Source organism: Microcaecilia unicolor, chromosome 1 (genome assembly GCF_901765095.1).
Source record: "Microcaecilia unicolor chromosome 1, aMicUni1.1, whole genome shotgun sequence".
In the NCBI taxonomy this organism is placed as follows: Eukaryota; Metazoa; Chordata; class Amphibia; order Gymnophiona; family Siphonopidae; genus Microcaecilia; species Microcaecilia unicolor.
In genome coordinates this window covers 180,670,763-180,687,202 of record NC_044031.1, presented here as the reverse complement: position 1 = coordinate 180,687,202, position 16,440 = coordinate 180,670,763, and the positions used below count along the sequence as shown (strand labels likewise).

Here is a 16,440-nt window from a genome sequence, read left to right as displayed (position 1 = left end):
AAAGTGTCCAAACTGGTTAGTTCACATTACCTCAAAAAGGATTTATTCTCAAAATGTAATCACACAAAACTCTCAAACACTGTGGTAACCTATCCACAAAAAGCGTGATCATTCACAAACAAATGGATTCTTAAAGTACTTGTATTAAACCTTACTCAAAGGTACTAGCAGTGTGCCACATGTTGCGTGATGGCAGCATATAAACTGCCAAAAAGTCAAGCTTGAATGATGAACAGTGCAAGCAGTGCTGCCTATGTTCATCATTCAAGCTTGGCTTTTTGGCAGTTTATATGCTGCCATCAAGCAATGTGTGCAACATTGCTAGTACCTTTGAATAAAGTTTAATACAGGCGCTTTAAGAATCCATTTGTTTGGGAATGGTCACACTTTTTGTGGATGTTACCACAGTAATTGAGAGGTTTGTGTGATTACATTTTGAGAATAAATGTGAATCAGTTTGGACACTTTCTCTGATATTGATTGAGGAATCTTTTGTACTGTGACATTTTGATTTTTTGGTTCCTGTTTTTTTTTTTCTTGGGTAACCTTAAATTTTCATGCCAGAAGAAAATTTTTAGCTGTCATGGCTACCTGGTGCCTGAGATTTGCCAAGTCCTCCCTTATGTGTTAAGCAGCAACTCGGGCAGTGTCCAGGACAAAGTTTATTTGAACCAACAAACATACACACAGACAAAAAGCACTAAGAGAGAGAATACAGGCGGCTATGGATCATGGCCAGTGTAGAACTTGGAAAGAAAGTCCTTAGGTTGTGGAGTCTCTGTTTCATGAAAATATCGCATGATGTGTGTCCGCTGTTTCCACACTTTAATGGTTTCCTCCAAATCCATTTTCCCCTGAGAGGAAAGAAAAAGAGGAGAATGTGAGCACATTGCACAGAGAAAGTTCACTCACAGCAAGAGGAAAACCCATTTGCCTAGACAAATTGAAACCTATCAACTGCTTTGTGTAAAATTAGAATCAGGCCAGTGAAACCTTCACTGCATGTGACAGACTGAATAGACATTTTATTGAGCATGTGCATATGAGAGATACATCACCCTCTAATAAAGGAACCCTGGTGTACTATACAATGAAAAAGCAATTCAACATCTGCCCCATACACATGCAAATACAGGAACAAGCTTCAAACCAGCAATTCAACATCTGCCCCATACACATGCAAATACAGGAACAAGCTTCAAACCAACATACCACACATACTAGAACAGTTCCATCCCCTTTATCATTTTAATCGCTCTTCTTTGAACCTTTTCTAATTCTAATATATCTTTTTTGAGATACAGCGATCAGAACTGAACTCAATACTCAAGGTGCAGACGCACCATGGAGTGATACAAAGGCATTATAGTATTTTTGGTCTTATTCACCATCCCTTTCCTAATAATTCCTAGCATTCTGTCTGATTTTTTGGCTGCCGCCGCACACTTAGCAGAAGATTTCAGTGTATTATCTACAACACCACTCAGATCTTTTTCTTGAGTACTGACCCCCAAGGTGGACTCTAGCATCAGGTAACTGTTAATAGGATTATTCTTTCCAATGTGCACCACCTTGCATTTGTGCACATTAAATTTCACCTGCCATTTGGACGCCCAGTCTTCCAATTTCCTAAGGTCTTCCTGCAATATTTCACAGTCCGCACGTGTTTTAACAACCTTGAATAGTACTGTATCATCTGCAAATTTGATTACCTCACTCTTCCTTCCGATTTCCATATCATTTATAAATATGTTAAATAGTACCGGTCCCAGTACAGATCCCTGTGGCACTTCACTGTTCACTCTCCTCCACTGAGAGAAATGACCATTTAACCTTACCCTCGATTTTCTGTCCAATAACCAAGTCCTAATCCAAACCAGAACCTTGCCTCCTATCCCATGACTCTTTATTTTTCTCAGGAGTCTCTCATGAGGAACTCTATTAAAAGTTTTCTGAAAATCTAGATACACTACATCAACTGGCTCACATGAATAAACATGTGGATAAAGGTGAGCCGGTTGATGCAGTGTATCTACATTTTCAGAAATCTTTTGATACAGTTCCTCATGAGAGACTCCTGCGAAAAATGAAGCAAGTTGGTAAGGCAAGACTTCCCTCGGCTGAACCCATGCTGATTCTACTACTACTTAACATTTCTAGAGCGCTACTAGGGTTATGCAGCGCTGTACAAATTAATAACTAAGGACGGTCCCTGCTCAGAAGAGCTTACAATCTAAAGGACGAAATGTCAATTCTGTCCCATAAAACCATGTTTGTCTGTGTGTTCTGTAATTTATACTTTATAATAGCTTCCATTATTTTGCCCGGCACGGACGTCAGGCTTGTCTATAATTTCACGGATCACCCCTAGAACCCTTTTTAAAAATCGGCGTCACATTGGCCACCCTCCAATCTTTAGGTACGATGGACGATTTTAACGACAGGTTACATATTACTAACAGCAGATCAGCAATTTCATGCTTGAGTTCTTTGAGTACCCTTGGATGTATGCCATCTGGTCCAGGTGATTTACTACTCTTTAATTTGGCTCAATACATCTTCCAGGTTCACCAAGATTTCTTTCAGTTCATCCGCATCATCACCCTTGAAAAACATTTCTGGTATAGGCAGATCCCTTACATCTTCTTCCATAAAGACAGAAGCAAAGAATTCATTCAGTTTCTCTGCTATGACCTTGTCCTCCCTGAGCGACCCTTTCGCTCCTTCGTGACGTCTGTCAGAAGTGCATTCAAATCACAAGGGGGCGTGTTAAGGGTGGGATTTGGGCATTCCTAACACATGGACATTTTTCAGCCATAATACTACTACTACTACTTAACACTTCTAAAGTGCTACTAGGGTTACGCAGCGAAACAAAACCGTCCAGAACTAAAACTAAGACATTTTGAGCTAGACCTGTTTTTATAAAAAGGCGGCACAAAAAAGTGCCTTAAATGACCACTGGAGGGAATCAGGGATGACCTCCCTAGTGGTCACCGACACCCTCCAACCCCCCACAAATGGATTAAAAATATTACTTGCCAGTCTTAGATATAATACTCAGGTCCATTAGAGCACCATCAGATCCCTGGAGTGGTCTAGTGGTGGGTGCAGTGCACTGCAGACAGATGGACCCAGACCCATACCTCCCCCTACCTGTTACACTTGTGGTGGAAACTGTGAGCCCTCCAAAATTCACTGTACCCACATATAGGTGCCCTCTTCACCCATAAGGGCTATTGTAGTGATGTACAGTTGGGGGTAGTGGGTTTTGGGGGCTCAGCAGACAAGAAAAGGGAGCAACAGTGAGATGTGTACCTGGAAGCATTTATTTGAAGTCCACTGTAGTGCCCCCTAGGGTGCCCCACTGCTCTCCTGGGATGTCTGTGTGGCTGGCCATTCTATTAAGAATGCTGGCTCCTCCTACACACTAATGGCTTGATTTTGTGCATTTTTCACTTGGACTTTTTTTTTTTTTTTAATGAACCAAAAAGATAAACGCACAGAGCACAATACCATCTAGCAAATAGCCATTTTTGGTAAAAAAAAAAAAAATTAGACATTCTGTTTTGAAAATGGCTATATTCCCCACTAGAATTATGGAAGTTTTTAGCAAAACGTCCAAAGTTGGACTTAGACATCATATTAAAAATGCCCCTATATGTAACTTTGTAAGTCTATATGCTTTGAAAATGAACACCATAGTCATTGTGATAACTGCCAATGTGCTAAACTCAGAGCCAAAGGGAGCCGTTACCTTAATGACAAGCATGTCGATCACTCGCGGATCTGTGATATGGGCATTCTTCATAAACATCTCCCGCACTTTATCACGGCCCTGCTTCACTGTGATGTCCAGTTGGTAGACGTGAACTGTGCCCACAGAAAAAAGAATTAGAAATGAGAAAAGCAAGGGAAAGAATGGGTTACTACTTTGCACCAGATGATACAGAATTTCCCCTCTCCAATACCATAGCACAGATCACATTACACTCCTCACTGCTCTCCAAGTAAGCAGAAGAGATGGCATTTTACTTCAAGTGTGGCACTACCACTGGTCCTCCAGAGGTCTGCTTCCAGATGTGTCACTACTGTACTATGCAATGTCACCTTATCTTCTTGAGGAAAAAACACACTTATTTCCTTTTACCAAGGTCATCCTTCATTTCCCTCCCAGCCTCTTGTATGTAAGATACTGAGGGTTCAAAGGACGAGCAATGTATAACAAATAACTTCCCAAATTTAAACAAACACGCTTGTCTTCGGTCATCCCCACACTATAATACACTAAGGACAATTTCCAAAGCCATTAATCTATAAAAACATGAGAGGTGCCATGCTGAGACAGAGCAAGTCCACCAAGCTTAGCATTCCAACAATACCCAATCCAGATCAACTGGAAAAAACCAACAGTAAAACTAATTCCCTATCCTCACTCCCAAATGTCTGAAATGGAAACATACAAGTCTATCAAACTAGTAATTACATGCCCCCCTTTTTTTAATATAAGCTACTAATATTTCAACATTTTTCAGCAAAATGTACCACTGCTTAAACATTTGAGTGGAAAAATATATATATTTTAAATTAAATCTGTAGATCCGCTGCTAATTATATATTTAAAACCATTTATAGCCTACCCATCTATACATTTGCAGAAGTGCGTTCAAATCACAAGGGGCGTGTTAAGGGTGGGATTTGGGCATTCCTAACACATGGACATTTTTCAGCCATAATGGAACAAAACAAAACCGTCCAGAACTAAAACTAAGACATTTTGAGCTAGACCTGTTTTTATAAAAAGGCGGATAAAATGCCCATGTGATTTATGGTATATTGGTTTAACCACCAGGAAAATCAAACTCAGGATAGCTCAACATTTGAGCAATCTTCGAACTAGCCGATTGGAAGCGCCGCTTGTTTCCCATTGGTTGGATGAAAAGCATGAAATACAAGATCTTCAATTTGTAGTTCTAAGTCAGATTAAACTGGATAGGGGTGGCAATATAATACCTTTAATGTTATTAAAGAAAGAACAGCGCCTAATATTCCTCTGGAGTCCACATGGTCTAAATAAGGAAATTGAATGGCTGAGCGTGTAGGGTGGTATTTAAACCCTGTGATCCTGAAGCACGGTATGCGCATGTGTGGGCATTCTTGTAGATGTTACCACAAGCACAACAGATGCTGGTGAGTGCTCGGCAACCTGGTAGAGCTGGTAAATATTTTGCAGTTTGTTTTTATGGGGTGGGATAAGTACTGAATCTGTGTGAAGATATGTTGTTGTCTGTTGTAGATCTAATGACCCCTGAAGACGCTTTAAAAAGCGAAACACGATCGTGTAGGTTCTGAATGAGATTGCCTCAATGGACAGAGGAAAGGAGAGTGATTTGTTGTAAGGGTACGGTGTAGTACCTTACGAAGACAAATTTTGTAATAAAGAATATAGAGCACCTATCCCGTGATGATTATGGCCAGATAATTGAAGAACATTCCATACCAGAGATAGTTGTGGAGTATGAAGTTATATGGATCCGTTTGAGTCAGAAATGCTTTAAATACTGTGTAAGCTTTCTGTGGAAAACAACGAGCATTCATAAGAGAAGAGATATAGAGTGATTTGGGACTGTTGACAAACTATGATGGATCAACAACTTGCTCCAAAGATGTTGCAATGTTTATTGTGGGAAATTAGTGCGTTCCTATAAACAACAGAATTGTAGAATAGTTTAACAGATATACAATTACTCAAATATTAAGATTGTGTGTGGTACAATCATTCGGGGTTGATGTACTATTTGTATAAACAATAATGTGATTATATAGGTTGAATGTGTTTGAATGTGAAGGAGAAATTAGATCTTACCTGCTAATTTGCTTTCCTTTAGTCCCTCCGGACCGGACCAGGATTGGACTGTTGGGTTGTGCCCGCCTACCAGCAGGTGGAGACTGAGAAAAAACTCTGACTCTAGAGAGCCAATAGGAGCCCTGGCCATGTGACCTTAGCCTCAGTATTTGAATAACAAAGCAGGAAAGAAAGAAAGAACTTCTGTGCCGTATGGAATCCTAGCAGCCACAAATTCCTCGGCAAAACCGAGTACTAGAGCTCACCAGCAACTCTCACCAGAGAAGTGGTATGGCCCATTTGTATTAGAGCTCACCAGCAACTCTCACCAGAGAAGTGGCATGGCCCATTCATATTAGAGCTCACCAGCAACTCTCACCAGAGAAGTAGTATGACTCAAGGTTTTATATATATTCCATCAACTGAGCTCACCAGCAACTCTCGGCAGAGAAGTGGTATGACATATTTAAGGCTTTATATATATTCCAGCAACTGAACTCACCAGCAACTCTCACCAGAGAAGTGGTATGACATATTTAAGGCTTTATATATATTCCAGCAACTGAACTCACCAGCAACTCTCACCAGAGAAGTGGTATGACATATTTAAGGCTTTATATATATTCCAGCAACTGAACTCACCAGCAACTCTCACCAGAGAAGTGGTATGACCCATTAAGGTTTTATATATATTCCAGCAACCGAGCTCACCAGCAACCACCAGAGAAGTGGTATGGACCACGCAAAGTCTTTTTTTTTTTTAAACATTCCAAGTGTGGTAAAGGAACGAATACACTTCCAAACTTAATAAAAGAATCTAAAGAGTTGATAGAACATGGGAGGGGCCTGGTCCGGTCCGGAGGGACTAAAGGAAAGCAAATTAGCAGGTAAGATCTAATTTCTCCTTCCTTAGCATCCCTCCGGACCGGACCAGGATTGGACTGTTGGGAAGTACCAAAGCAGTAATCTTACGGGAGGGACAGACATTGAGAATGTGGTAGAGTCCCTGAAGACACCCAAACTAGGATGAATACGAAGCCAAAGCTTGAAGATCCAAGAACCGCCAATAAACTAAATAGAATGACTACAAAGCAAAAAAGCTGAAGCTGAAAAGTCCAAGCGACGCTGAACATTGTCCCCTACCAAGTGGCCGCTATATATTGTCCCCTAGAAGCAGAGCCGCCTGGCAACAAAAAACTGCAATGAATCTACCTCAGCTGAGAAAGTGGAAACCGAAATCCTGAAGTACAATACTCCAGATATTGTAGACTATTGCTGACCTAGCAACAGATTGGAAGTATGTAAAGCCTGTCAGTGAAAAAGTACCTGATCACTAGAAGTTAAATAGGTAAAAACAAGAATGCAGTTAAATACTATGCAGAAGAAGGTACCTAAATCCTTGCTGCAAACTAGACTGAAGGTCTAAATAAACTGACAGCCGCTGCAGTTACCCAACATGAAAAAAAAAAAAACCATATCTCAGAGCGCAATTCAACTGAGAGAGAAAGAATCATCTGTAGCTGTTGCCTCTGCAAGCCAATCACCTGAGACTCTTGTCGTAGACCCCAATTAGTGAAAACGGGAATAAATCAACAGTAGACACTTGTTAGTACCTTTCATCTGTTAGAAACATATAGAAGTCCATAAAACACTACACAGTTCCAGGAACAACATGTATAGAATGTTTGTACGTTTAGGAATCTAGCCAGGTGCTCATGGTCTGGATTGGCCGTGGACAGAAAGGTGGGCTCAATAGGACCTTTGAGCTTTTCCCAGTGTGGAATTACATATGTACTTATGTAGTAGAACTATAAATATACATATATATTTTCACAGATGCAGCCATCAAAAAACTGGTTACTGTGTATATGCTCCCAGCATACCTGCAGGAAGAATGCTCAATCTCAACCACCAGACCACTAGTGAGAATACAGAGGCCAACTGAGCGGAGGGATTCCATCAGAGATAAATATCTGGATACGAGAGGGCATCTATCTCTGCCGCTGACAAGTCTTTTTAGCAAGAGAGTAAGCGAGGCACATGGAAGGTCAGAGCGAAAAGAAATAGTTGTAGAACTGGGACCTCCCCTTAAGGTACTATCCACTGAGAACTCTTTTTTTTTTTTTTTTTTTCAATGGTCACGAAATTGACAGAGTGAAAAGCTGCCCAAAAAAGACTACCGAGACTCCAAAGCGAATGAAGAAAAAATTCCTTCTTGGGAGCTAGAAAGTAAAATTTTACTCTGCAAAATAGAGCAAGGTAATGGCCGAAGGCCCAAGAACATCCAGAGAAAACAGAAAGTGGGACGCTTGTAGAGAAGACAAAAACAGTCTGCGCCAACTTGACTAAACAAAGAGAGAAAAAATAGAAACATGCTATGAAATCTAATGAGATCACACGAGAGCTCAAAAGAGAGACCTGGCTACATGCACCCCATAACCTAGGGTGTGCCCGAAATGCACCACCCGTTGCTTGACCTGACAACTCTGCCAATAAGACTGTAATGAACCAGACATCTATGGAAAGGATGAAACGACGAGACGTAGTTTCATGAGCGCCGCTGCTACTACGACCATAACTTAAGAAAAAAGTGCGCGGAGCCGACACGAGACCGAAGAGCAGGGCAAGAAAACTGGTAATGAGGACCTTATCATCCTCGTATCACGGACATTACTCCTCCTATACTGAGATGTACTAAGATGTACCGACCCACATCCATAAGAAATGAATGTGGTACTTGCAACCTGGATTGACCACAACTGAGAACAGGATGCTGGGCTTAATGGACTCTTAGACTTTCCCCGTATGACCATACTCATATACTAATAGCAAAAATGCACAGGAAGTGAAAGAATCCCCTTCCAATTGAAAGGAAGGTCTGGAATGAGGACATATAGAATGAAAATGAAAGGATCACCATATGTTGAGCGTGGACTGAGACACACTGGCCTTTAATTTTACCGGATCTCCCCAAACCTCGTATCATGTCATGCCTCCTTCCTCACTGAGATGTACAGAGATGAACAGATGCACACTCACAAGATATGAATGTGGTATTTGCAATCTGGATTGACCCCATCTGAAAACAGGATGGAGACTCTTGGCCTTTCCCATTATGGCAACACTTATGCCCTTATGGCAAAAAATGCACAGAAAATGAGTGAATCTCCTTCCAAGAGAAAAAAACTCTGGAGAGAGGAAGAATAAAATGAAAATGAAAAAGAATAGACTGTACATGACGTCAAGAAAGCTTGAAACAAGACCCTAAAATCTGTAAGGAAGAGAAAGGGATAGCAGATGTTATGGATGGTCATACTGGACAAAACCAGAATGTTTACCATGTGCCCAGGCTGAATAGATAGAGGAAACAAATACAAGTAGATGGCGTGAGGACCTCCCACTATCCTTAAGTGGGAGAAAATGCAAATTGACCTGATAACTTTACTCCCTAAGTGGACATATATCTTGTAAGTCCTAGAAGAAAACTAAGATAACACATGAGAAACTCCAAGACAGTTGGAAAGAAGAGAAGACGTGAATAAAACATGCCTTCTAAAGCATCTGAGAAACTGGGTGCTCGGTAGACAGGACTGAGTCTCCTAGAATATGAGAACCATCTGAACCATGTAGCCTATGCAGCTGTCATCTGCTATGCCAAAGAGAACGCATAGCCATGAAAGAAAATTGCTGAAAGGAAGTAAGACCTTATGTCTAGAATTGCAAAGTACGCAACAATTGAGTATCAGACAATGTATTTCATTACACATGGCATCTGAACCATATAGCCTAGGCTCTAGAGAACGTTTGTTACGATCTTAAAACACTGTATAAGAACATAGCCACGGAGGAAAATTTCCTGAAAGGAATTAAGATCTTATGTCCAGCATTGTAAAGTACCAAACAATGGCACCTGAACCAGATAGCCTATGCCATAGAAAATGTTTGTTAAGTTCTTAAAACACTGTATAACATCATAGCCATAAAGGGAAATGCTTGAAAGGAACTAAGATATTATGGCCAGATTTGTAAAGTACTAATTAATTGACTATTAGACAATGTAGTCCTATTCACCAGGAAATGAGAAAGACACAGAGTGACACACACTGGACCTCCATAAAAACTGCGCTAGACAATAGCAAAGACCTTTCCTCCAAACATCACACACAAGGGAAAGGAATAGGAAATTGGTTATTTTGGAGCTGAGATATAATTTAATTCGCCCCATTGTCTAAAACAGAGAATTCCCGACTGAGCTGCACTTTGAATCGGAGTCTTGCCAAGAACAAAGAAATCACCAACTGAGCTGCACTTTAATTCACAACATTGCTAGCAACCAAAAAGTCCCCGACAGAGAAAAAACAGAGGGAAAAACAAAATGAGCGCCATTCGCATCGTAACATTTCGTTTTTTTTTTTTTTAATAGCTTGAAAAATACATGTAAAAATTAATTGCGGGGAAAATATACTACCAATTGCCCCAACTACCGGAGAAACAATATCTCCTTTCCATTGCACAAACAGCCAAACACAGTAAAAGCAGAAAAACGCTGCCACGTCAAGGGAAATTGCAGCTGCAGGCAAAACAATGACGGCCAAGCGCACCAAAATGAGAAGAATAAAGTTCGGGGAGAAAACCACTGACCAGACCGACGAAGAAGCAGGAAATCCGTGCCGCTGAAAAACAGATAACCTCCGATGCCGCACAAAACATGGTTTAGCCTCTGGCCCGACAGGAACCGTCAATACAGCTCCCAAGCTATACAGACCTATCCAAGAGCGAGCACGCGCTTAACAGTTCGCGCCTCTCTCTCTTTTTTTTTTTTTTACAACTACCGCCGCTAACAACGCCGGACAGCAGAGGAAAAATAATGAAGATAACAAAAAACCGCCGATTAAAGTCACAGACGCTGACTTTTCACTTTTTTTATTTTTTTTTTTAAATAGCTCCGCCAGAAAAGAAAATAAAGACTCTTCAAACAGAATAAGACAGAAGAGCTACCTGCTCGTTATAAGACTGGGGAAAGCAAAAACTACTTCCTTTAATTCCTTTCATTTGAATTAATTTTTTTAATTTTCTTTTACTTGATTTAATTCTTTAAAAACAGCTGCCTATTAAAACTGGCTGCCTGTCCCAAAGACGGTACACCTTTCCAGAGAAAGGGACGGCCCTTCCCTGCTAAGCCAGGGAGATGGGGAGGAAGGGGGGTGGACTCGAGACACCCGAGTTTAACACCCCAGAGGCTGTCAAAGAAAGAAAAGAAACCCTGTCAAGCCTCTAATTACGATTCCAGGCACAGAAAAAGTATTATAAATATATCTGTAATATCTTATAGAGAAAAAGAGAGAGAGACTAATGGGCTCACTTCCTACCTGCTGGGAGACTGAGAAAATACTGAGGCTAAGGTCACATGGCCAGGGCTCCTATTGGCTCTCTAGAGTCAGAGTTTTTTCTCAGTCTCCACCTGCTGGTAGGCGGGCACAACCCAACAGTCCAATCCTGGTCCGGTCCGGAGGGATGCTAAGGAAGCTATGTTGGCTCAGCCCCATTAAGCCATTCGGCTTATAACTTTGTTTTTTGGAATACCTTCCATCATTTTACCCAACATCAGTGTCAGACTTTTGGTTGGTATATAGTTTCCCAGGTCACATCTGGAGACCTCTTTAAAAACTTGACATACACTGGGCACCCTCCAATCCTCAGGTACAGTAGCTCATTTTGACAGATTACCAAATGCTAGCAGCAGAATGGTTTGCATAAAAGTCATCCTTCTTTACTCAGCTAAAAGTATACCTGCACTTTCATAGCATGTCTTCTTTCAGCTGGATTGTGAAACACTATTCCCAGTGCATACAGTGTCATAGTATGCACAAAACTAATCCACCTGGAAAAATTTTCCTGAGAGGAAAATAAGCATACATATATGACATTTCACAAGTCTGCAGTCTGTTCTCCTGTTGATTTTACAAAAGAAAAATATGATTCAAAACCTGGGCATTTTTAACACACATACTTTATGCTGATCTTCAAAAACACCAGCCACATAGTTCTGTGAAAATTAGTCTAGTGTACACAAGCTAAAAGCAGGTGTATGGACTAGGCCTGTATGACTGTCTTATTAGCAGAAGTCTTCTAACAACTCACTGTCTCCTGATCTTACCGGATAAGATTTGGTGAGACTTTAGTACTGTAGAGCACACATTATCAGGCTCAGTACTTTGCACACTTATTGTAAACCAGAGCTTCCCAAACTATGCGATCACAGCCTCAAAAATATTGATAAGCATTACTATCAGTAGTTTTTTCCCACCAAAATACCAGAAGAACCTGCCAGGGGAGCCAGTATCTGAGTCTATGAAAGCATATAAGGACCAACTGAGGCCTGCACTCTCTTTGACAGCGTTCCCCACCCTCCTCCTCCAAAGCTGCAAGTTAGCAGGTCCAAGAAAAAGATGTTAGGTCAGTCCTGGATTTCAAACAACCCAGCAGGTGCATTATGGGCCATACAGAACTGAATTTAGTAGCAGGAGCCCACAAACACCACACTGATCAAAAAAAGTCCGGTTCCTGGAATTTGGCAGCTTAGCTCTGATATCCTCACAGCACCCGTCACCCCGGCTCCGCTCACCAGCGTTGGGCACCTCACGGTAGAAGGCGCGGTACAGTTCCCGCACGCGCTGCTTAGCCTCTCCCAGGTCCCGGCTAAAGATAGGTTTCACAGCAGTGGTGGCAGCCTGGGCTGCAGCCGCCGCGGCTTGCCGACCTCCACCTGACGCCGCCATCTTGCGAAAGGTCCCTCACATTGTCCTTCCCGCCCCCTCCACAGGTCACTCGATCTTCCAATCAGAGGCAGGTACAGCTCCGACAGCTCCGCCCTCTCAACCAGCTCACGGCGTGATTAGGTACATCAACTTCTCCGGGCAATTTTCAGTGACAGTTTTGCAAGACCTTGGGATACAAAACCTTCTTATTTGCAACCAAGGAGCTGTGACATCACTGTCGGCCGTTGCCAGTTGGTTCGGCGGCTTTTACCTCCGCCTCTCGCCTTGTCACGTGACACCAAAACTCGGCGAATGAGGGTTCGCGCAGCGCAGACTTTTGAAAGTTAGTGAAACGACTCTCGATCGGTTGTTGTTGCTTGGCCAACGGTTTGCTGCTGAATGCTGATCCCTGTGGTCTGAAGCGGAGGCTCTCGGCCGGGCCTAGCGCCTGTGCCGCGGTAGGTGGGGGTGGGGTGGGGTGGGGCTGGGCTCCTCTGGTTGTCGCCTAGGGTCAGCGCCGCTTTAAAGGGCAATCTACCCTGCCCAACAATCCAGCATTTGTGTTTCATAATTTTACTGTTTCACCTTCTGTAGTAAAACCTGAGCTTGCCTCCCCCCCCCCCCATTCCTCCTCCAAATTCTTAAAGTCAAAGTACATCATTCACCAGAGTGTTCTAGGCATCTTTTGGAGAGTATGATAGCGTTTTGTTACTCATGAATCGCAGACCACCTTAATAAGTAGTTTAAAAGGAGCACCGTAACTGATTGTCCTGGAGTTGTTGAATTTGCTTCTTTTTGCAAGGTTCCCATGTTTGATGCAAAACGTTTTCCACCTAAAGTTCAAAATATCCAAGTGTAGAGAAGAGTATATGCTCGTTTTCAAAGCAGGTAGACTTACAAAGTTCCATAGGTTACTATGGAACTTTGTAAGTCTAAGTGCTTTGAAAATATGCCTCTATGTAACTTTGGTTCTAAGGGACCCTTTTACTAAGCTGAATATGAGCGTCCAACGCGTATCAATTTAGAGTTACTGGGTGGCACGGGTGGTAATTTTGGTTTTGTTTTTTTACTCGTGTCCGCTATGCATGTCAGCAAATAATTTTTATTTTCCTGCGCACTGCAGAAACCAAGTAGTTGTTGTCATTCTACGCACGTAGATGATTACCACACGGTTACTGTGTGAGACCTTACTGCTAAGTCAATGGGTGGCTGTAAGGTCTCAGACCCAATATGGACGCTTGCCAATTTTTATTATGCTGCATGCCCATTTTTGGCAAAACATTTAAAAAAAAGTCCATTTTTTATAGGCGCACTGAAAAATGGATCTGTGTGTTCCCAAAACATGGACCTACACTAGCACAGCCCATTTTTCTGCGTACCTTAGTAAAAGGACCCCTAAGTACTTTGAAAATACTCCTCTATATATACTGACCAAACAACTATTGGCCTTTCCGTATTAAAATTTTTGGAGCTATGAATCAGAATTCTGCAAGGTTTTGAGTATGTTTTGTAAATAATAGCTACTTGAAATGTACCTTAAACATGTATATATCCTTTGTCTCACTAAGACAGACAATATAGACCTGTACCAACATTACATTTCTATTTTCTATTAGTCTTCCAACTAATGAAAATTCCACAATTATAAGCATGTGCAGGTGATAACTATCATTTTCTGAACTTTGGCAAATTGCATTTTTGAGCTGTATTTTTTAGAAAAGACATTCAAATTGGAATTGAGACATCCAGGTTGGGATGTCTCGGGTTCCACTAGTATTTTAGAACAGGATCTACCGATGTAGAGTCTAAGATATATGGTGACATGGACATTTATACCCAATTACTTTCAGTAGAGGCATCCATATTACATAAACATCGTAAATATCAAGTCTCACTCTCTCGCTGTCACACACACACACACTCGCACATTCACTCTCTCTCTCACACACACTCTAAACATACACATTCTGAGGAAAACCTTGCTAGCGCCCGTTTCATTTCTTTGAGAAACGGGCCTTTTTTACTAGTACATACATAAAAGCATAAACAAAGCATTTGTGCTTTCAAACATAAAACATCAGTTACACTAAAATATATACAAAACAAAGTTATGCATGCACTGGTCATATTTGGTGCTAGTGCTCACGTAGGTAAGTGGGCAGATAGGACTGCCTTTGTGTCCATCTTTGCCTGCTTAGCACTGCAGGTGCTGGCACTAAATATCAGTCAGCAGCTGCATAACTTGCGGGTTATCAGCTCACTGGCCATTTTATGCTGCTGCCCGGATATGGCCTGGCATTGATCTAGGCTTAATTATGCCCTTGGCTGTCAGCAGCTTTAAAACTATAGACTTCTACAGTCTGAATACCAGCCTCATAATATTTTGACTTTCTTTTATTAAAGCACAGGGTTTGCATTTTACATATGAAAATGTGATGTCATTTCATTAAGTACAAAGTTTTTACTCAGCTGAATTGAGTTGTTAAGAATATGCTTGAAATGTGTGTATCAATCCTACTTAATTTGCCCTCTTGATTTTCAGAGTGAAGAGCTGTTAGAAGATGGTTCACGAAAGGTGTGCTAAGAAGTCCTTTAGGGACAGCCTAGAAGACATAAAGGAGCGTATGAAAGAAAAAAGAAATAAACAACTGGCAAAAGTGGCCACAGCCAACAAAAACTTGACAACAAAAGTCCAAGGAAAAATACTACGTAAGATTTCATTATTTTATTTTTAATTTCTCAATTCATTAAATGGGGTTGGGAAAATATTTAGAAAACTTAGGCACTAGCCACAAATGTTTAGAAGGCAGGGAATATTGCCCTTTTTTCCCCTTAATTTTACATATTTTTTGTATTTTTATTTTTAAAGTTGTGTGTGCTTGTTTTTGTTTTCTTGGCTTCCTCTCCCCCCTCCCTCCCTCTCTGGCACTTTTCCTCCATCTTTGATCTTTCTAGCCCTATCCTACTTCTTCCTCTCCTACTGGCACTCTTTTTGCACCTTCTCGTAGCACTATGAGACGTAGCAGTGAGATAGTTCTAAGCTGTAACATATCGGGTCTGTGTGTGTCCCCAGCATTGATGATAGTGGCTTTCCACATTGACCTCCCAACATTGGTGGCAATGATGTTTTGAACTGGGCCCTCCTACTTATGCGGTGTTCCCTCCACCTGGACCTAGCAGTGGGTGCTGTGCTTTGAATTTTGATCACTCAGCTTTTATCCGACTCTGCCATTAAGCCTCAAACTTTGCCAGCCTTGGTGTAATTTGTTTTTTTATGTTGACCACAGAAAACAGCTGTGTGATGCTAAAGAATGTCCAGCTCAATAACAAAGCACTAGCCCAAGCTCTGGAAATTGAAAAGGCAAAAACAAGGCAAGCCCAAGATGTTATTCTGCATTTGAAACAAGACTACCAGGCTATGAAGTTCCAGATATTTATGCTACAACGGAAACTGAAGTTGCAGGAAGATAAAAAAGCTGCTGAGGTAAAATACAAGAATCTGTCTCTATTGAAATAAAAAAGTAATTAAAAAGTTTACAAGTTGGGTGCAGATTAGTGATGGACAGAGTAATTTTACAGTTTCTAATAAAATATATATCCACTTTTTAAAGTTTATTTTTTCTTATGTGGCATTTCATAAGCACACAGCTATCGTAGTAATTGCCTAGGATCTATAAGGTTCATACCCATATTCAGGTCCAAGTTTTGGGAGTGGAGGATTAGCTTAGTGGTTAGTGCAGCAGACTTTGATCCCGGGGAACTGGGTTTGATTCCCATTGAAGCTCCTTGTGACTCTGGGCAAGTCACTTAACCCTCTATTGCCCCAGGTACAAATAA

General features: G+C 41.3%; 2 protein-coding genes across 2 annotated transcripts in view; one reads left to right on the top strand and one right to left on the bottom strand.

The window, feature by feature from the left end:
- Positions 1–644: 644 nt before the first annotated feature.
- NDUFA6 (NADH:ubiquinone oxidoreductase subunit A6) lies at positions 645–12,751 on the bottom strand. The gene is made up of 3 exons (XM_030202787.1): positions 12,471–12,751; positions 3,758–3,873; positions 645–854 (listed from the first exon to the last, which is right to left on the bottom strand). Exons 1-3 carry the CDS (start codon positions 12,622–12,624, stop codon positions 723–725), a joined length of 402 nt encoding a protein of 133 aa, XP_030058647.1. The 5' UTR covers positions 12,625–12,751; the 3' UTR covers positions 645–722.
- A 167-nt stretch (positions 12,752–12,918) lies between these two features.
- The window catches only part of SGO1 (shugoshin 1), a 115,462-nt gene continuing 111,940 nt past the window's right edge, over positions 12,919–16,440 (top strand). Inside the window, exons 1-3 of the mRNA XM_030202775.1 lie at positions 12,919–13,061; positions 15,146–15,312; positions 15,891–16,087. Of these exons, the coding sequence (XP_030058635.1) occupies positions 15,165–15,312; positions 15,891–16,087 (345 nt within the window). The 5' untranslated portion in view covers positions 12,919–13,061; positions 15,146–15,164. The remainder of the gene's footprint in view (positions 13,062–15,145; positions 15,313–15,890; positions 16,088–16,440) is intronic.